Source organism: Bos taurus, chromosome 23 (assembly GCF_002263795.3).
Source record: "Bos taurus isolate L1 Dominette 01449 registration number 42190680 breed Hereford chromosome 23, ARS-UCD2.0, whole genome shotgun sequence".
NCBI classification, from domain to species: Eukaryota; Metazoa; Chordata; class Mammalia; order Artiodactyla; family Bovidae; genus Bos; species Bos taurus.
In genome coordinates, this window is record NC_037350.1 from 31,163,492 (window position 1) to 31,185,233 (window position 21,742).

The 21,742-nt window shown below is 40.3% G+C and overlaps 1 protein-coding gene across 4 annotated transcripts; it reads left to right on the top strand.

Moving 5' to 3' along the window:
* The first annotated feature begins 1,357 nt into the window (after positions 1-1,357).
* ZNF184 (zinc finger protein 184) lies at positions 1,358-21,428 on the top strand. 4 transcript variants are annotated; one of them, XM_005223725.5, is made up of 6 exons: positions 1,358-1,840; positions 2,060-2,197; positions 11,226-11,293; positions 14,644-14,770; positions 15,333-15,428; positions 19,059-21,347. In XM_005223725.5, exons 2-6 carry the CDS (start codon positions 2,191-2,193, stop codon positions 21,017-21,019), a joined length of 2,259 nt encoding a protein of 752 aa, XP_005223782.1. In that variant the 5' UTR covers positions 1,358-1,840; positions 2,060-2,190; the 3' UTR covers positions 21,020-21,347.
* The last annotated feature ends 314 nt before the right edge of the window (positions 21,429-21,742 follow it).

The following is a 21,742-nucleotide window of genomic DNA, read 5'->3' on the forward strand; positions in this document are numbered from 1 at the left end:
ACAATGGGAGCTTGGGACCAAATTACTAAATTCAAGTCTCAGCTTCCTCATTTATTGGTTATGTCACCTCGGGCAGGCTACTGAACTTATCTGTGCCTTAGTTTCCTCTTTAGTAAAGAATAAATAATAACAAACAACTTAATAAAGATCGTTTTAAGAATTAAATGTTAGGTATAAAGCAGTCAGAACACTGCCTGGCACATAGAAACTATTAAATGATAGCTGATTTCATGTGTTCTCTCTTTTCTGATGGGGAATCATCCACATGGTGGCTTTTCATCCTCGGGCCTTTATATGTATCTTTCTTTTACTTCATTCGTGTTTTTCTTATGATTCACACAGCTTTAAAAGAATATTCTGCATACAACTGATTCACTGTACCACCGCATCAATTCTGTTCTTCTCCAGTATGATTTTAATTATCTTCCTTCATTTTAAACATGCTTGCATGTGTTTTAAACCCCTTTCATCCAGTGTTTTTATTTCAACTTGTTTTCTCACAGCTTTCATTCGTTTCATTTAGGCCATGTCTTCTTACAACCTACTAAGAATTGTTTACTGAAATTGTCTATTTCTCACAGTAGGTCTTTTCTGATATCTGCTTCTAGATATTGTTCCCTTTCCTTTGACTATAACTTTGTTCTTCATATACTCAATGTTGCAATTTTCAAATTCAGTGTTTTGTCAGTTAACAGACTGGGTGACTTGACCTTAGCCCGACTATACAAATACGGAGACGCACAGAAGTGCTTGGGCCACATGTTTAAAAATATAGAAACCTACCTACTTCTGTTGGATTCTTTTCTGCCAAGGACACACCAACTGGCGTTGGGCTCCATTGGCAACTACATGCTGATTGAAGTAGGTAAATACAATGCGCTACCGTAGGGCAAAACACGGTAAGACCACCTCACGGTTTAAAACGTGGGTCGCAACCTATTTTAGAGTCATGAAAACAATATAACGGGTCAGGACTAGAATTTTTTAAACAAAGGAACAGAACACTAAATACAATGCCGGACAAGTAATAAGGGCAAGTAATGCATTATGAAATGCTTATTTACGTTTCTGAGTTATATTTGTATATAAAAGTGTATTCTTACAATCAGTCCGGTCACAAAACCTTGAGAGCCACACCTCTAAAGAAGACTTTCACCTGAGACATTGAGGAACAAACTATTCGCGGGTAGAATTGCTCGATCCCGCTCTACAAGAGCTCACACGTTGGCTGAGGCCTCTGGGAAATGGAGTTTAGCGTCGTGGAGCATTCTGGGAATCGTAGTCCTGCATGCCCTCAGAGCACGGTTTACCGCTAGTAAGTGGGGGTGGGGTTCTCTCCGCACGACCGGAAGTGGCCGTTGAAACCGGCTGTAGGCATGAAAAGAGGTTGGCCGAGGTAAAAGTCCAGCTGCTTCGGCTCCCTTCGCTAGGTTTGGTGATTGACCCAGAGCTTCCAGACCCGGGATTGGAGTGTGAGAATCGCTCTAGAGGGAAGCCCAGGTATCACTATGGCAACCGGCAGCCCTCCGGCCGCGTGACGTCACCTCTCTCACTCTAGGCTGGGAGCGGCCTCTGAGGGAGGGAGCTGGGGAGTCCTCGAAGAGGGCGCCCCTCGCCTCTTTCAGTGTGGGGGCTGTTCCGCCCCGATCTCTGGGAGGGCTTTGTTCTTTTGTTCAGGCCTAGGAGGAAGGCCTAGAGCCGGGCCCCGCCCTGTTTGTCCACCTTCCAGCTTTTCTGCTCCGCAACAGGTGTGTCTTTTTGAGCCCGCGGGGGTGTGAGCCTGCAAGTGTGCACTGAGGTAACCGTTCGAGTAAATGGGCGCCTCTAGCCGGATTCTAGGGTAGGCGCCAGGGTTTGTTTTTTTTTTTTTTAAATCTGCGGCCAAACCTGTGTACTCGATCTCCATTCTGTTTTTGTTCGGCGGCGGGAGTGCCACTTGCCTCTTTAATGCTCTCTCTGGGCATTTCTCTTTTTCAAGGATCTCTTGACCACTGTGCAAAACTCTTTTAAGATGTGATTTTGTAACGGTTGCCGCTGACCCCCATCTTGTGTCTTTTAGGGCAACCAACTTCAGCGTGTATAAGGGTTCAGACTCCTGCTGGACATCTGGGCTCCAGAAAGAGGACCCAGATACGCTGCTTGGGAAACCCTGGTGTCCAGATTCCAAGAGGAACGAGATGTGCGCCTGAGATGGAAGGTAGTAGGGATGACTTGGCGGGGGGAAGAGTGGGATAATGATGGCAAAAGAAGCGTCCTGGCCTGAGGATTAAATACTTGACAGAGCTGGAAGAGGTGAAAGAAAGGAGCCTTATATATATGAGGATGGAGAAAAGAAACAATTACATCATAGGGAGGGACTTGGAGGAAAAGTTAATTCTGCCTGGCTTTGGGATTGGGGAGTGAAAAGGAGTAATGATTCAGAATGTCTGTGATCCTCACATGACTTGGATTTAGTAAAAATTAGAATGATAATCTTACAGTGAGAAAAAATCTTCGTAGTCATCCCTTCAAGTGCAAGAATCAGTTCTGAAATACCCCTGGGTGTTAGCCATCTGTTAAGTCTTTGGAGGTATTAAACTCCATTTTGAGTGCAGACTATTCCCTTGTTGGCTTTTTCTTTTTTTAGTTCCTTCTGTTAGGTAGAAGTGCCTTTCCTTGTAACTTCTGTGTTGATCTTAGTTCTTAGTCTTCCAAAGCAAGAGACTGTTCTCTGTTTAACACTGCTGCCCTTCAGATACGTGAATTCAGCTGTTTCCAACTCCTACTCACAAATTCTCTCTCTTTTCTAAGTAAAATAGCCTCAGTTCCTTTGATGGGTCTCCATGTGATATACCTAGTGTGCGTGCTAGGTTGCTTCAGTTCTGTCTAGACCTCTTCTCTAAAAACTCTACCACATGACAGCATGCTTCTTAAAATACACTGCTTAAGACTACACATAGTCATTTAGAGGTACTTTGAAAAACATCTTAAAGTGCGATGTACTATTTCTTTTGATTTGGCTATTTTTGCTGTTCAGTATCATTGTATTTGCTTTTTAAAAATCAGTGCTATTATGCTATTAGTCCTAGGTCTTTTTTTTTTTACATGAACTGCTGTTAACTAGATTTACATCATCCTTGTATAATAGAATTGCTTTTTATTCTCAATGTCAGGACTTCATATTTATTTATTATGATTGTTCAATTTTTTTGGCCAAGTATTTTAGCTTGTCAGAGTAATCAGTAATTAATATTAAGTTGGTTTTTCAGTATTTTAACTGTTTTTTCCACCGTTATGGGTAAGGACAGAGCCCTGTGATATGTGACTCTAGACTTCTTTCTATGTTGTCATTGTCTTTACATTCTTTAGGTATGGCTATGCAGTCATTTGGTTTAACCTAACTGCTTCCCTGGTGGCTCAGATGGTAAAGCGGCTGCCTGCAATGCAGGAGACCCAGGTTCAATCCCTGGGTTGGGAAGATCCTAGGGAGAAGGAAATGGCAACCCACTCTAGTACTCTTGCTTGGAAAATTCCACAGACTCAGGAGCCTGGTAGGCTACAGTACATGGGGTCACAAAGAGTTGGACATGACTGAGTGACTTCACTTCACTTCAACTGCTATCATACAGTCCTTTTTCTTGAATCTGTTTAATATCACTAAAAATCTTAACATTATTTGTATTATTTACTTAGGTTTGAGCTATACCTTACATTTGTCCTCAGCTCTTTTTTCCTAAAGATACGAAGAATCTCTGTTTTATTTCTTACAACTGTGTGTGTATCTACAGTTATCTCAAAACAAAAAGTTTAATGAAAAAATCAATTGCCCTTCATTCCATTGCCAATGAACAATTGGAAATAAAAATACAAATTCCATAGCCTCCAAAATATGAAAGAAGAATAGAAACCAACAAAAACATGCAAGATGTGTACACTGAAAGCTGCAAAGCATTGCTGAGGAATTTTTTTTTCCAGCTTTATTTCCAGCTTTATAATTGATCCTGACATTGTGTAAGTTTAAGTTATCCAATGGGATGACTTGATCCACCTATGTATTGCAAAATGATTACCACAATAAGGTTAGTTAACCACATCTATCACCACGTATATTTGCCTTTCTCTCTGTGTGTGTGTGTGAGATGAGGATATTTAAGATTTATTCTGTTAGCAACTTATAAGTGTATAATACAGTATTGTTAACTATAATTACCATGCTGTACATTAGATCATCAGAGCTTATTTGTAACTGAAAATTTATACCCTTTATTCAAAATCTCCCTATATCCCCCACTCTCTAGCTCCTGGAAACCATCATTCTACTGTTTCTTTCTGTGTTCTGCCTTTTTAGATTCCACTTATACGATCATGCAATATTTGTCTTCCTCTTTCTTTTTTCACTTAGCATAGTGCCTTCCATCCATGTTGTCCCAAATGAGAGAATTTTCTCCCATTTTATGGCTGAGTAGTATTGCATTGTATATGTGTATATTCTCACTGTTAGTGGGAATGTATATTAGTGTACCCACTGTAAAAAACCATACAGAGATTCCTTCAGTTCATCTCAGTTCAGTCGCTCAGTTGTGTCCGACTCTTTGTGACCCCATGAATCCCAGCACGCCAGGCCTCCCTGTCCATCACCAACTCCCGGAGTTCATTCAAACTCATGTCCATCGAGTCAGTGATGCCATCCAGCCATCTCATCCTCTGTCGTCCCCTTCTCCTCCTGCCCCCAATCCCTCCCAGCACCAGAGTCTTGTCCAATGAGTCAACTCTTCGCGTGAGGTGGCCAAAGTACTGGAGTTTCAGCTTTAGCATCATTCCTTCCAAAGAAATCCCAGGGCTCATCTCCTTCAGAATGGACTGGTTGGATCTCCTTGCAGTCCAAGGGACTCTCAAGAGTCTTCTCCAACACCACAGTTCAAAAGCATCAATTCTTCGGTGCTCAGCCTTCTTCACAGTCCAACTTTCACATCCATACATGACCACTGGAAAAACCATAGCCTTGACTAGACAGACCTTTGTTGGCAAAGTAATGTCTCTACTTTTGAATATGCTCTCTAGGTTGGTCATAACTTTCCTTCCAAGGAGTAAGCGTCTTTTAATTTCATGGCTGCAGTCACCATCTGCAGTGATTTTGGAGCCCAAAAAAATAAAGTCTGACACTGTTTCCACTGTTTCCCCATCTATTTGCCATGAAGTGATGGGACCAGATGCCATGATCTTAGTTTTCTGAATGTTGATTTTTAAGCCAACTTTTTCACTCTCCTCTTTCACTTTCATCAAGAGGCTTTTGAGTTTCTCTTCAAATTTCTGCCATAAGGGTGGTGTCATCTGCATATCTGAGGTTATTGATATTTCTCTCGGCAATCTTGATTCCAGCTTGTGTTTCTTCCAGTCCAGCGTTTCTCATGATGTACTCTGCATATAAGTTAAATAAGCAGGGTGACAATATACAGCCTTGACGTACTCCTTTTCCTATTTGGAACCAGTCTGTTGTTCCATGTCCAGTTCTAACTGTTGCTTCCTGACCTGCATATAGGTTTCTCAAGAGGCAGGTCAGGTGGTCTGGTATTCCCATCTCTTTCAGAATTTTCCACAGTTTATTGTGATCCACACAGTCAAAGGCTTTGGCATAGTCAATAAAGCAGAAATAGATGTTTTTCTGGAACTCTCTTGCTTTTTCTATGATCCAGCGGATGTTGGCAATTTGATCTCTGGTTCCTCTGCCTTTTCTAAAACCAGCTTGAACATCAGGAAGTTCACAGTTCATGTATTGCTGAAGCCTGGCTTGGAGAATTTTGAGCATTACTTTACTAGCATGTGAGATGAGTACAGTTGTGCAGTAGTTTGAGCATTCTTCAGCATTGCCTTTCTTTGGGATTGGAATCTTTTCCAGTCCTGTGGCCACTGCTGAGTTTTCCAAATTTGCCGGCATATTGAGTGCAGCACTTTCACAGCATCATCTTTCAGGATTTGAAAATAGCTCAACTAGAATTCCATCACCTCCACTAGCTTTGTTCGTAGTGATGCTTTCTAAGGCCTTTGATGCTTCTAAAGCCTGGAATGATGCTTTTCACATTCCAGCATGTCTGGCTCTAGGTGAGTGATCATACCATCGTGATTATCTGGGTCGTGAAGATCTTTTTTGTACAGTTCTTTTGGGTATTCTTGCCACCTCTTCTTAATATCTTCTGCTTCTGTTAGGTCCATACCATTTCTGTCCTTTATTGAGCCCATCTTTGCATGAAATGTTCCCTTGGTATCTCTAATTTTCTTGAAGAGATCTCTAGTCTTTCCCATTCTGTTGTTTTCCTCTATTTCTTTGCATTGATCGCTGAGGAAAGCTTTCTTATCTCTCCTGACTGTTCTTTGGAACTCTGCATTCAGATGCTTACATCTTTCCTTTTCTCCTTTGCTTTTCACTTCTCTTCTTTTCACAGCTATTTGTATGGCCTCCCCAGACAGCCATTTTGCTTTTTTGCATTTCTTTTCCATGGGGATGGTCTTGATCCCTATCTTCTGTACAATGTCACGAACCTCCCTCTGTCCATAGTTCATCAGGCACCCTATCTATCAGATCTAGTCCCTTAAATCTATTTCTCACTTCCACTGTATAATCATAAGGGATTTGATTTAGGTCATACCTGAATGGTCTAGTGGTTTTCCCTACTTTTTTCAATTTAAGTCTGAATTTGGCAATAAGGAGTTCATGATCTGAGCCACAGTCAGCTCCTGGTCTTGTTTTTGCTGACTGTATAGAGCTTCTCCATCTTTGGCTGCTAAGAATATAATCAGTCTGATTTCGGTGTTGACTATCTGGTGATGTCCATGTATAGAGTCTTCTCTTGTGTTGTTGGAAGAGGGTGTTTGCTATGACCAGTGCATTTTCTTGGCAAAACTCTATTAGCCTTTGCCCTGCTTCATTCCATATTCCAAGGCCAAATTTGCCTGTTACTCCAGGTGTTTCTCGATTTCCTACTTTTGCATTCCAGTCCCCTATAATGAAAAGGACATCTTTTTTGGGTGTTAGTTCTAAAAGGTCTTGTAGGTCTTCATAGAACCATTCAACTTCAGCTTCTTCAGCATTACTGGTTGGGGCATAGACTTGGATTACTGTGATATTGAATGGTTTGCCTTGGAAATGAACAGAGATCATTCTGTCGTTTTTGAGATTGCATCCAAGTACTGCATTTCGGACTCTCTTGTTGACCATGATGGCCACTCCATTTCTTCTGAGGGATTCCTGCCCACAGTAGTAGATATAATGGTCATCTGAGTTAAATTCACCCATTCCAGTCCATTTTAGTTCGCTGATTCTTAGAATGTCGACATTTACTCTTGCCATCTCCTGTTTGACCACTTCCAGTTTGCCTTGACTCATGGACCTGACATTCCAGGTTCCTATGCAATATTGCTCTTTACAGCATCGGACCTTGCTTCTATCACCAGTCACATCCACAACTGGGTATTGTTTTTGCTTTGGCTCCATCCCTTCATTCTTTCTGGAGTTATTTCTCCACTGATCTCCTGTAGCATATTGGGTACCTACCCACCTGGGGAGTTCCTCTTTCAGTATCCTATCATTTTGCCTTTTCATACTGTTCATGGGGTTCTCAAAACAGGAATACTGAAGTGGTTTGCCATTCCCTTCTCCAGTGGACCACATTCTGTCAGATCTCTCCACCATGACCCGCCCATCTTGGGTGGCCCCACAGGGCATGGCTTAGTTTCATTGAGTTAGACAAGGCTGTGGCCCGTGTGATTAGATTGACTAGTTTTCTGTGATTATGGTTTCAGTGTGTCTGCCCTCTGATGCCCTCTCGCCACACCTACCATCTTACCTGGGTTTCTCTTACCTTGGACGAGGGGTATCTCCTCACCACCGCCCCTCCTGACCTTGAACGTGGAGTAGCTCCTCTCGGCCCTCTTGCGCCCCCGCAGCCACCGCTCCTTGGACATGGGGTTGCTCCTCTTGGCTGCCTCCCCTGACCTCTGGTGTGGGGTAGCTCCTCCCGGCCGCTGCCCCTGGCCTTGGGTGTGGGGTAGCTCCTCTAGGCCACTGCCCCTGGCCTCGGGCGTGGGGTAGCTCCTTTAGGCCGCTCCTGCACCGTCGCAGCCTGGCACTCTCAGCTGCCACTCCTGGCCTCGGACGTGGGGTAGCTGTTGGTGGTAGGGCTGGAATTTGAACCAATCCCTTGGTGGACCCAAGAAGCCTCACTGGAGGCACGAAGACCTCTGGACAGGAGGGTGGACGGCCCCTTTGCAGGCTCCCGGGGTAAGCAGTGTCCAATTTATAGTTTCCACACAGGCCTGGCCTCCCCAGGGCGGGCAGAGATTCCTTAAGAAATTAAAAATAGAACTACCATATAATCCAGCAATCCCATTTCTGGCTGTGTATCCAGAGGAAATGAAATCACTATCTCAAAGAGATATCTGCAACCCGTATTCATTGCAGCATTATTTATACTAGTCAAGACATGAAAGCAGCCTTAGTGCCCATCAGTGGATAAATGGATAAAGAAAATATGGTATATATTTATATTTCCATAGCGGCCATGCCAATGTACATTCCCATCAACAGTGAACAAAGGTTCCTTTTTCTCCACATGCTCACCAACATTTATCTCTTGTGTTTGTGATAATATTCATTCTAACATCTCTGAGGTGATATCTCATTGTGGTTTTGATTTGCATTTCCCTGATGTTTAGTGATATCAAGGACCTTTTAATATACATTGGCCATTTGTATGTCTTCTTTGGAAAAATAACTATTAAGGTTCTCTGCCCATTTTTAAATTGGATCATTTGGGTTTTTTGGCTGTTGATTTGTATGAGTTCCTTACATATTCTGGATACTGGCCACTTATTAGATACATGATTTGCAAATTTTCTACCATTCCACAGGTTGCCCTTTTATTTTACAAATTGTCTCTTTTGCTTTTTAGTTTGATGTTATCTCACTTTTTGGGGGGGGGGGTTATATATCTGTCTGTGTACAACATTTCCTCTTACTGTTAAAAACTTCAATGAAAAAATCTTCATTTTTTTTTTTTCGTCAAGATTTCTTTTACAAAATGTCTTTTCCATACTGTCAAAATGAAGTCTGGAATAACAGTTGCTTTTATTGTTTCCTCTCCTTCTTGAGAATTGGACTTTCATGTCAGCCATTACTCTGAATAGACCTCCTAAGAGCAAAGTTTGTTTTCATTTTGTTTATTGATGTTTAAGTTACTACATTAAGTGCATGAATCTTGAGCATACCACTTAATTAATTTTTATATATTATACACAGTGTAACTACCACCCACACTAAGATATGGAATATTTCTATTGCCCCAGCAGTCTCTCTTGTGTGCCTGTCAGTCAGTAGCCCTCTAGAGGTAACCACTGTTCTAAGTTTTTTAATTTAATATACAGGCACACTTCAGAGATATTATGGGTTTAGTTCTAGCCACTGTAATAAATCGTGTATTGAAATAAACTGAATCCCATGAGTTTCTTGGTTTCCTAGCGCATATTAAAAAGTTATGTTTGTACTATATTTTTGTCTAACTGTACAAAAAGCACTATGTGTAAAAAAATGTATATACCTAATCCAAAAAAAATAGGTAATTGCTAAAAAATGCTAAACATCATCTGAACCTTTAGGAAGTTATAGTAGTAGCATGAAAAATTACTGGTCACAGATCACCATAAAAAATACAGTAATAACAAAAAGTTTGAAATATTGTTGAAAATTACTAAAATGTGACACACAGACATGAAGTGAGAAAATGTGTTGGAAAAAAATGGTGCCAATAGACTAGCTCAAAATGGGATTGCCACAGGCCGTCAATTTGTAAAAAGAAAAATTTAAAAAACCCAGTGTCTAAGAAGTGCAAATAAAGTGAAGCACAATAAAATGAGGTATGCCTGCAAATGTACTCATATTGTATGTATTCTTTTGTCTTATTTTGCTCAATATTGTTTATGAGATATATCCATGTTGTTAGGTAAAGCATCCTTTTATCAGAGAAGGCAATGGCACCCCACTCCAGTACTCTTGCCTGGAAAATCCCATGGACAGAGGAGCCTGGTGGGCTGCAGTCCATGGGGTCGCTAAGAGTTGGACACGGCTGAGAGACTTCACTTTCACTTTTCACTTTCATGCATTGGAGAAGGAAATGGCAACCCACTCCAGTGTTCTTGCCTGGAGAATCCCAGGGACGGGAGCCTGGTGGCTGCCATCTATGGTGTCACACAGAGTCGGACACGACTGAAGCGACTTAGCAGCAGCAGCAGTATGTATTCTTTTGTGTTTGTCTTATTTTGCTCAATATTGTTTATGAGGTATATCCATGTTGTTAGGTAAAGCATCCTTTTATATTTTGGAATACTATTCTGTTGTATGAATATACCACAGTTTATCTATTCTGTTGAAAGCCATTTGGATTCTTTCTGATTTGGGCATATTATAAGTAAACCTTCTATAAACAATCTTGTACAAGTCTTTTGGTGGACATAACCCCTCATTTCTCTGGGTATATGCAGAGGAGTGGAATTGTGGAATCATAGGACAGGTATATGTATATCTTTCATATATACTGACAAACAGTTTTTCTTATGATTAGTAAATATTTACCCCCACAGCAATGTACAGAAGTTCTAATCTCTGTATTCTTGCCAGTAGTTAGTACTGACCATGTCTATTGAATTTTAGACACTCTGGTGGGTAGGTAATGTAGCTAAGTATATGTCATTGTGATATTTAATTGGTATTAATATCAAAGTTTCAAAGGGTAAGGGGAAGACTTTTGGAAAGTAATCTGATTGTTAATTTTATATGTAGCAGAGAATATGTACATCTATAAAGGGATTGTATCCATTCTTCACCAAACTCCCATCCAGACTGCCACAGTGGATACATGTTAAAAGGATGTTAAAGGGAAATTCCCTTTATACATGTACATTGTCAGAAGGCAGCAGAAATATTTTGCCTCACTTAATGAAGAATATGGATTAAGTTGTATGATGAAAGTGACTGTGAGTATGTAGGGGCAAAATTGAATCTTAAAGTAAAGTAATTCTTTACTTCCTAAGTCTACTGATGAAAGTACCAGGGTCTTAGTCAGCAGTTTACCTTGTGTTTTTGCTTTTTGTTTTTAGAAGGAAATGGTATAATTCCTGCTGTTTTCGTGTAGAAAAAATAAGTGGATTTTACAGCTAACTTGAACAGGATTCATTGTAGTTTCTTTTCCCTCCACTAGATCTGTCTGCTCCAGAGTCTGCCCTTTTCCAAGGGGGGCATACTTTACTCCCATCAGCTAGTTTTCAGGTAAGTTGAGATTTCCTTTACATTTCAGTCCTTAGAGAGGAATTGTGTATTATTTTGGTGTGATGTGTGTTTATCTAAGAACCAATGTTGGCAATTCATTGTGGGCTCCCATTTGCCAACCACTTTCTTCCTAACTCTGCCTCTCCAGCTTGACTAATATATTCATCACTCACTTCTTACTTACATCTTGCCATGTGCCAGCAATGAGAGAGCAAAACTTGATATTTTACCTGAATAGACCAAATGACTGCTACAAAAATATAAATCTTAAAAAGGTGAAGTGAGTACCATGGAAAATGGAGAAGCAACAAAAATCTATGTAGTCTAGAGAGTTTAGGAGAGTTTGTGCAGTTCTCATTGCTGCTTTCTTGTGTAACTCCCTTCCATATAGTACTCTGTCCTGTGAACTCTAGTCACCTTGACTTCCTCAAACTCAGCATTATCTTGTCAGTTCAGAGAATCTGCAGGGTGGCTCTTGAATTCCCCTTCCCTGCACCCCTGCCTGGAAGCTCAAAGCAGTAAGCTGGAGCAGTTGTAGGGCTCGCTTCATTTGTTTCCTGATTCATGGAGATCACTGTTCTTTGTTATCTGAAATTCAGTGCCTTGGAAACTTGTTTCATACATTTTGTCTGGAATTTTTTGGTTATTTAATGCAGGAGGGTAAATCCAATCCTGTTAATCCCATCAGGGCCACAGCTTGATCTTTTTAAGATTTGTTTTTGCATTGTAAGCTTTGCCAGGGCTGATCTAGTGCAGTCTTACTATTGGGCTGTGTTTTCAGGGTCCCTATGACCACCATTTACTTCAGTGATTTGCTAGGATGATTCACCCACCCCAGCAGCATAACTCAGGAATGGAGATCATGACCACAAAGGATACACAGTAGGATCAGAAGGGAAAAGATACTCATAAGGCTCCAAAGAAATCTGGCTGTACTTTCTCTGTTGCTGTTGTCCACAGAGACATGAGAAATGTCTCTCATCGAGGAAGTCTGCTTGAGTCTCTCAGTCCAGAGTTCTTAAAAGGGAGCTGATCACATCAGTGTGCTCCCTTGTGGCTGTTAACTAGTCGTGGTGCAGGCCTCAAACTGGGCACCACATGTGCATCATAAATCTTCACGTATACTTTAAATAATGCTGACAGTCTGGTACATCCTGCCCCAGTATTCCAGGCACACAATAACTTCGTCAGTCATTGACTATAAACATTCATTTTCAGAGCTTGTTTAAGGTTCAGAAACATGGATCCAAGTGTCCCTGGAAATTAGCAAAGATTGAGCAAACTGGACTTGCTGCTTTAACGCTTTCCTCACAGGCTAAACTTGTCCTGCTACTAAGGTACACTGGGACTGTTTGTGGGAGCTGATTGCTCATATCATCTGAACTCTGGGTTCAGTTGTGTCATATTGGTAGCTTGTCATTGCCTGTGAAGATTGTATTTACACCGGATTTTTGGAGCTCCTCCTCTGTGCATCTCCCTTGTCTATAGTATCTGTCATGCAAATCCCTTGCCTTTGTGATCCTGAGCTGCCACCTGTGTCTCTTTAGTTCAGGAAGACCACTGTGCCTTGCTCAGGTTCTGCTCCCTGCTCTGCAGTCTGGAGATGCTTCCAGGCAGGAAACTGAAGGATCTGAGGAGCTTGTGTGATTTTCTCCCTTTTCTCAGGATCACAGTTCTGTTCTGTCTGCTGTTCAAAGTACTAAAACTCTTGTTTCAGTTATATTGCAGAGTTTTATAGTTGTTTACACTGGGAAAGCTAGTCCAGTTGCTCTGTCATGGATATAAGTCCCAATAATTTATCTATTTTAAAACAAAATTAACTCATTTGCTCAGGAAGTTCCCCTGCATTGCCTCTGAGTCCCACTAGAGTTGCACTGATAATATTTCATAGTGTATTCTTTTAGCTTTTTCTCTGTGCATTAACATACAAACTTTCCTATTCATAAAAATAAAAATGGTGTAATACCATGTATGCCATTTTTAGTATGACATACATTTCCTAATCAGTGCATATAGACACTTTATTTTTTGATACACTTTATTTTTAAAATGTCTACATGAACTGCTTTGGTATGGATGTACCATGTATTCTTTAACCTCTGTCCTATTAATGGACATTTAAGTTTACTTTTTTTCCTCACAAACAATGTTGCAAGGATATTTTTATATATGTTTTTGCATCCCAGGGTGTTTCTAGAGAATAAATTCCTACAAGCTACAAACTTGGATTGAATGATATATGCATTTAAAGTTTTGATAGATCCTGGCAGACTGCCCCTGTATAGATTGCATTAGTGTTCTGTTCCCACCATAATATACATGAGCACTTTCAGCCGTGTTCCCTAATCTGATATCTCATTGTTTTATTATGTTTTTCTTGGAATGGAGCATGTTTTCATGGTTTTAAGGCCATAGATGAATTGCCTGTGTGGGTTGTTGGCCTTTTTTTGTTATTGTTGTAGGTTGTTAATCTTTCATCCATTTTGCTATTTGCAGGAGCTCGGAATGTTGCATTTTGTTTATGGTTTTTTACAGAAGCTTTACATTTTATGTAGTTCTATCTGGCAATCTCTCTCATAATTTTTGCCTTCCACATATCAAGCTTATGAAAGTATTTTTATGTCTTTTATTCTATTATCTTATTTTTGCTTTTTCTTTAAAATTTAATGTCCAATCCAGCAGATATTTTTGTGATGCCATGAAGTAGGGAACTCACTTTATTTTTTTCTCAAATAGACAGTTATTTGTTATGACACCATTTAGTGACTAATCCACCATCTCAAAGCTAATTTGAAAGTTGCTTAATCCCATTTAGTTCTTATAAACAAAGCTGTATTTTTCCGTTGTCTGTTTTTCATTGAGTTTTATTCCATACTAGACCAGTATGTTTTACCTTTCAGTATACTTTACTATGTTATTTAGTATATTTTGAAATGTGGTAGGGTAAGTCTCCTCCCCAGATTCTTTCAAACACATTTTTGGCTGTTCTTGCACTTATAGTAGTAAAACATATTATTGATGTTAGTAGGTTTACTCTTGATATTTCAGATATCTTGAAACACAGAGATGATAATGATGATAATTATGAAGATCAATACAACAGCAGTCAACATTGACTGAGCACTTGCTAGACCCTAAATTAAGCATTTGATAGCAAACATTTCTTATTTAATTCTTTCAGTAATCCCACGAGTCAGGTTCTGTTTTTATATTCATTTTGCAAAGGAGGAATTATCAAAATCATTTTTCAGATAGCCCAGAACTTCCCTTACTTCTATCAGTATAGCTAAATTTGCCCCTTTCTGAGGTAAATGCTTTATGGCTAAGCAGAAATATGTCTGGTCTTCTAGGAATCAGTGACCTTCAAGGATGTGATAGTGGACTTTACCCAGGAAGAATGGAAACAGCTGGATCCCGTACAGAGAGGTTTATTCAGGGATGTGACATTGGAGAATTATACACATCTGGTCTCTATAGGTAAGGATGACTTTTCTGAGTTAATATCTGGAGGTGTGGAGGAGGAGGGAACTCGTGTACTTAGGTGAGTTTTTTCCTTTCAGTTAAGGAACCAAAAACTTCTTTGAAAGGTTTTGAAAAGGTTTCTGCTCTCTAGTAGCCTTCCTTCATAGTTCAGTTGGTAAAGAATCTGCCTACAATGCGGGAGACCTGGGTTTGATCCCTGGGTTAGGAAGATCCCCTGGAGAAGGGAAAGGCTACCTACTCCAGTATTCTGGCCTGGAGAATTCCATTGACTGTATGGTCCATGGGGTCACAAAGAGTCAGACACGACTGAGTGGCTTTCACTTTCACTCTCTAGTAAGTAGAAGGACAAACTAATAATTTTTCTAAAGCCAGATCAGTTTCCAAGTTATACCACATTTGGGAACGTATAACATCAAAGCTTTGTATATGTCTTCCTTCCATCTGATTTGTCCACCTCTCCTTTCCTCTAAAGACAAAGCGATGAGAATGAACTCTGAGAAGGCACTTTTCTCTCACTGCAGAAAGGTAACTTTTTTTTTTTTATTCCAATGCATAGGACTCCAAGTTTCCAAACCTGATGTGATTTCCCAGTTAGAGCAAGGGACAGAGCCGTGGATTGTGGAGCCCAGCATCCCAGTAGGGACCCCTGGAGGTAAGTAGTGGGTACCCAGCAGATGAATGTTATTAACTCTGACCACCAGCCTGATGAGAGGATTTTACACCTGAAATGTAAATGTACTTGCTTCTCCTTAAAGTGTCTGTTGGGAAGGCATTTGTACTTTCTTATGTGTTGTCAAAACACCAAATGTCTCAACATGTGAATACATATACATTTTTATGCTCCTTTCAGAGGACGTGTCCTTCCTGCTCTTTTCTAAAAGCAACTTCTTGACATGGAATCTGGATTCTATCCTTTCCCAACCTCCTTTGGGACCCAAGTCTTATAATTATTAGTACTTTTCAGTCCTTAAAGTTTTCTTTTTGGATCTCTAGGCTCCATTCCCATAACCTTCAAACAGAAATAGGTACCTAAATTCCAGATACTTTTACTCAACGCTGTTAATCTATCTGGCCACCATCCGGTCTGCCTTTTTGCTTTCCCAACCAAACTCTGCTAAAGTGAGTTCCATACCTGTAGACATCATTTTTTTTCATACCTAGTCCTGCCTTAATCTCATTGTGTAGCTTCTTATCCTACACAGTATTGTCTTGTCCTTGACATTATGAATAACTTTCTTCTAAACCTTGATTCTTAAATGGCACAGAGAGACCTCTTCAAAGATCTGACCCTGAAAAAATATAGAAACTAAGACACTTTAGGTAAGGAATATATCTTCAAAAGTAATGAGGTAGACATGGGGGTCCTTTTTAATGGGGAGAAAAAAAGCATGCAGTGTTCAAATTTGGGAAGTGCTGAATTAGCTAAATTTTAGCAGGTTTCATTCTCTTTTTTTTTGGCTGTGCAGGGTCTTTGTTGCAGACCACCATTGCGGTGTTGGCTTGTGGACTCTGGAGCATGGGCTCAGTAGTTGTGTCACATGGGCTTACTTGGTTCATAGCATGTGGGATCTTCCCAGACCAGGGAGCCAACCCATGTCCCCTGTATAAGCAGGTGGATTCTTATCCATTGTGCCACCAGGGAAGTCCTTTAGCAGGTTTCTTATTGGAGAACCACTTAGAGATTTTTTTTTCTTTTACATAGTCGAGAATTATGAATTTCTAAGAGTTGCATAGAATGTAACATTTCTCTCCCCCATCCTCCTAACCATGATTCTGGTTTGTTTTTTTTATACTGCACCTTTAAAATCTTGCTTTTAAAAGATGGTTTCATGGAACACAACTTGAAAAACTAATTTTTTAAAAATAAGAGCTTTATTAACTTATGTTTACAGTTTGTTAACTTTTGGAAAGTTAACAATGAGGTGGCCACTGGCCCAAGCCCTTGTCTGCATCATTTTCCTGTCTTCTTTATTACCATCTTCTCTAGGCTGTCTTGGTGACTTGGCCCCCGCCGGATTGTGAGAGAGAGAGAGAGATATATATATATATATTTATTTACCTACCTATCTGTGTATACACACACACACACACACACACATATTTTGTCTTGCTAGTCTATCTTGTTCTTTTGCAGCCTGAATGTTAGCACCCTCTATTATCTCTCCAGGCACAGGATGTCAGAATATACTGTGGTCATTGCCCGTTGATTTTGCATACTGTATAGTAAAGTGAAAATTGCTTCCTGCAGTAGGAGTGGTACTGTTCAGTCTGGCCTTCTGGAATTTTCTCCAATCTTTCATTCATAAACCCACTCCTGATACTCTGGTTACTCTCTTGGTTAGTGCATGGACAGTATGACAATGTGGATAATATTGGTCAGTCTGTTGCATGTTTATTGCTTTCATCTGGAACTCCAACCTGGCTCAAGATCAGTCACTTCTACACTCTTTTTGCCTTTAACAGCATATGACTCTATGGTCTCCATATCCTTCCCTGTGAAGTACTTCCAGGAGATAATTTTTATGGTTATCTACTGCACAAGTAGATAACAACAACAAGGGCTTCCCTAGTGGCTCAGATGGTAAAGCATCTGTCTGCAATACAGGAGACCCGGGTTTGATCCCTGGGTTGGGAAGATCCCCTGGAGAAGGAAATGGCAGCCCACTCCAGTACTCTTGCCTGGAAAATCCCGTGGACCGCGGAGCCTGGTAGGTTACCGTCCATGGGGTCACAAAGAAACAGACATGACTGAGCGACTTCACTTTCACTGTACAAGTAGTAGTTCCCTTGTGGTTCAGCTCATAAAGAATCCGCCTGGAATGTGGGAGACCTGGGTTTGATCCCTGGGTTGGGAGGATCCCCCGGAGAAGGGAAAGGCTATCCACTTCAGTATTCTGGCCTGGAGAATTCCATGGACTGTTTAGTCCATGGGGTCGCAAAGAGTCAGACACGACTGAGTACCTTTCACTCACTATACAAATATATCCTTCTTAGTGTCAGTTTTGTTGTGGGAAACATATCCATTTCTTATATTGATTGGTTGTTCCCCCCCAAACTTGTTTTGCATTAATCTTCTTGTCCCTGCTAGAGAAATATTGCTGTTAAGAGGCTGCCTGCCCTTCTACATGCTGGTAGGTGCTACACCATTACCCATGGTTCCAGGTATGGAGGGGATGGTAGGCAGCTCTGGCTCCCTGCCTTGCTCCTCATGCTACAGTGATAATGGTGATGATCACAGCTGGGCTGGTAGCACAGGTGATTCAGGGTTTGCTGGGGGTCTGCTGTACCTTCCTGTTACCAGTGGAACCAAAGAAATGCTGTTTTAAATACAGCCTTTTTTTCTTTACTAGATCTGCCAACACTGACTACCCTGTCGTCTTTCTTGTCTTGACACAAGATAAACTGTCCCACAGTAGACAGCATAATAGTGTAACTCTACTTCCTGATTATGTACTTTTCTGGTTTTTTATATTCTTTTGCTTGTTTGCTGAAAACTGCTTTCTTTCATTAGTATATTTTATTCATCCATTATACTAAACACACTCAAGAATCTTTCCTTATCACTGTTCTTTTTTCACATACATTCTTACATCTTTAGCTATTCTTTTCCTTCCTTTTTTGAGCTGATAGTTTCTATCCTATATTTGAACATTTTAGTTATTCTGCTACTTTTGGCATCTTCCATCCCCTCAAACACCATTATCGTCTAGTCCTCCTTTTCTCTTATTCTCAAAATGCCTAGGGTTGACGTTGTCATCTTCCTCCACCTAAATTATTTTCTTTACTATTTACAACTTTCTCATTTCTAGCAGTGATACAGCTACTCCTTCAGTTTTCTAGGCTATAAACCATGGAGCCCAAGTCATATCTTCTGTTTGTCTTATCTTGAAATCATGCTTCTTAGATTTTTGTTTTGTTGTTCACTGGCAAGGAATCCCTGTTCAGACTGCCCTTTTTAGATCCAGTCCATCTTGTCTACTTAGCTATGTCTGTGGTCACTTTCTAAATTTACTGTCACCTTAAATGAAGTTCCCTTCCTGGTAGAGATTATCTGTGAAATTAAATTAGGCAGTCTCTTGCTGCTCTCATATTTTATTTATCATTCTCCTTACCTCTTTCTAAATGTCTCCCCAAAAAATAGGGCTGTATTTGAAAGTTCTCAGAATTCCCTGAGGGCTTTATTTTTAGTTTCATTAGGTCATCCCCACAGTAACACTTTTGTTGTTGTATTTGTTTTTTTTCCCTCGATTCAGAGTATGCTGACATTTTCTTTTTCTTTCAGACTGGGTGACAAGACCAGAAAATAGCATAACAGCCTCAGAGCTGGACATTTCTGGAGAAGAGCCGTCTCCAGGGGCAGTAGCAGAAAAGCACAAAAGGGATGATCCTTGGAGCACCAACTTCTTAGAAACTTGTGAATCCAAAGGCAGTCCAGAGAGGCAGCAGGCAAACAAACAGACACTGCCAAGGGAAATAAAAATAACTGAAAAGACCATACCAACTTTGGAGCAAGCACATGTAAATAATGACTTTGAAAAAAGCATCAGTGTGAGTTTAGACCTTTTAACACACAAACAAATATCTCCAAAACAGACCTCTACTAAAACAAATGTCAAACAGAATTTAAACCCAGTTAAAAAAGAGAAGTCTTGTAAGTGCAATGAATGTGGAAAAGCTTTTACTTATTGTTCAGCTCTTATTCGCCATCAGAGAACGCATACTGGAGAAAAACCCTACAAATGTAATGAATGTGAAAAAGCCTTCAGCCGGAGTGAAAACCTTATAAACCATCAAAGAATTCATACTGGAGATAAACCATATAAATGTGATCAGTGCGGGAAAGGCTTCATTGAGGGTCCATCTCTTACTCAACATCAAAGAATTCACACTGGAGAAAAACCCTATAAGTGTGATGAATGTGGGAAAGCTTTTAGTCAGAGAACCCACCTTGTTCAGCATCAGAGAATACACACTGGTGAGAAACCATATACTTGTAATGAGTGTGGAAAAGCCTTTAGCCAGAGAGGCCACTTCATGGAACATCAGAAAATCCATACAGGAGAAAAACCTTTTAAATGCGACGAATGTGATAAAACATTTACCAGGAGCACACACCTTACTCAACATCAAAAAATCCATACTGGAGAGAAAACCTATAAATGTAATGAATGTGGAAAGGCTTTCAATGGACCCTCAACGTTTATTCGTCATCATATGATTCATACTGGGGAAAAACCATATGAGTGCAATGAATGTGGTAAAGCCTTCAGTCAGCACTCAAACCTCACTCAGCATCAGAAAACACATACTGGGGAGAAACCTTATGATTGTGCTGAGTGTGGGAAATCCTTTAGTTATTGGTCATCCCTTGCTCAACATCTCAAAATTCATACTGGAGAAAAACCTTACAAATGCAATGAATGTGGAAAGGCCTTCAGTTACTGCTCATCCCTTACTCAACATCGGAGAATTCACACCAGAGAAAAGCCTTTTGAATGCAGTGAATGTGGAAAGGCTTTCAGTTATCTCTCAAACCTTAATCAACATCAGAAAACTCATACCCAAGAGAAAGCTTATGAATGTAAGGAATGTGGGAAGGCCTTTATTCGAAGTTCATCTCTTGCTAAACATGAAAGGATTCATACTGGTGAGAAACCCTATCAGTGTCATGAATGTGGGAAAACCTTCAGTTACGGCTCATCCCTTATTCAGCATAGGAAAATACATACTGGAGAAAGACCTTACAAGTGTAATGAATGTGGGCGAGCCTTCAACCAGAACATACACCTTACACAGCATAAGAGAATTCACACGGGAGCAAAGCCTTATGAGTGTGCCGAGTGTGGCAAAGCCTTTCGACATTGTTCATCTCTTGCTCAACATCAAAAAACACACACAGAAGAAAAACCCTACCATTGTAATAAGTGTGAAAAGGCCTTTAGCCAGAGCTCCCATCTGGCACAGCATCAACGAATTCACACTGGAGAGAAGCCCTATAAGTGCAATGAATGTGACAAAACCTTTAGCCGGAGCACTCATCTGACTGAACATCAGAATACTCATACTGGAGAGAAACCTTACAACTGTAATGAATGCAGGAAGACTTTCAGCCAGAGCACTTACCTCATTCAGCATCAGAGGATTCATTCAGCAGAGAAGCCTTTTGGATGTAATGATTGTGGAAAAGCCTTCAGATACCGTTCTGCTCTCAACAAACATCAGAGACTGCACCCTGGCATATGACTCTTCTAGGATCATCCTAAACATAGGGGATGCATTTATTCGGGGATACATTTACTCTGGTTTGTCCTTTTGTTCAACACAGAAGAATCAGGCTGGATTGAGAAACTGCTGAAAATACTTCTACTTTTCACTGTTGTGCTGTGGAATAGAAAGTGCATTGGGCTGAAATAATCCGATTATGTTGTTAAGCAATTTTGTGACATTGGCAAATTCAGCCATTTTAAGCTTCAGTTTCCTCTGTGAACTGAGGGATTTGGAGTAGGTCATTTCAAAGGTCATTTATTCAGTTTTGTATGTTTACAATATATTCTTGAATAGGATTATTATACATCAGCATTTTGCTTTGTTGCTTCTAGAGTATATGTATTTATGCATGTTTTGCTAATAGAAAGCATTTATGTTTCAGCAAGTAGACTGGAGGTCGGTTATGCTCCTGTTCTAACACATTCAAGTTCTTTAAGTAACTGATTCCTAATAAAAAGAATTGTAAAATACCCTCAAATTAACAATTCAGGAGCATATAATGGCTCACTTAAGTCAGTACAAGTATTAAACCTTCCTATTATTTTCTCTTCTAGTATGTTTTAACATTCTAGAAGTTTATCACAACTACATAGACCCACTACTACAGCTTACACCTGTGCTATTTAACCCTAGTTACATAGTGAAATCACTTCAGTAACTTTATAAAATTCTGTTGGCCAAGACTCCACCCCCAGTGAC

What these genes read in the sequence shown, in the direction of transcription:
- ZNF184 (XM_005223725.5), top strand. An exon ending in TCCCATCAGCTAGTTTTCAG is followed by an intron (nt 11,294 to 14,643) that starts GTAAGTTGAGAT and finishes CTGGTCTTCTAG; the next exon opens with GAATCAGTGACCTTCAAGGA. An exon ending in CCCAGTAGGGACCCCTGGAG is followed by an intron (nt 15,429 to 19,058) that starts GTAAGTAGTGGG and finishes TTTTTCTTTCAG; the next exon opens with ACTGGGTGACAAGACCAGAA.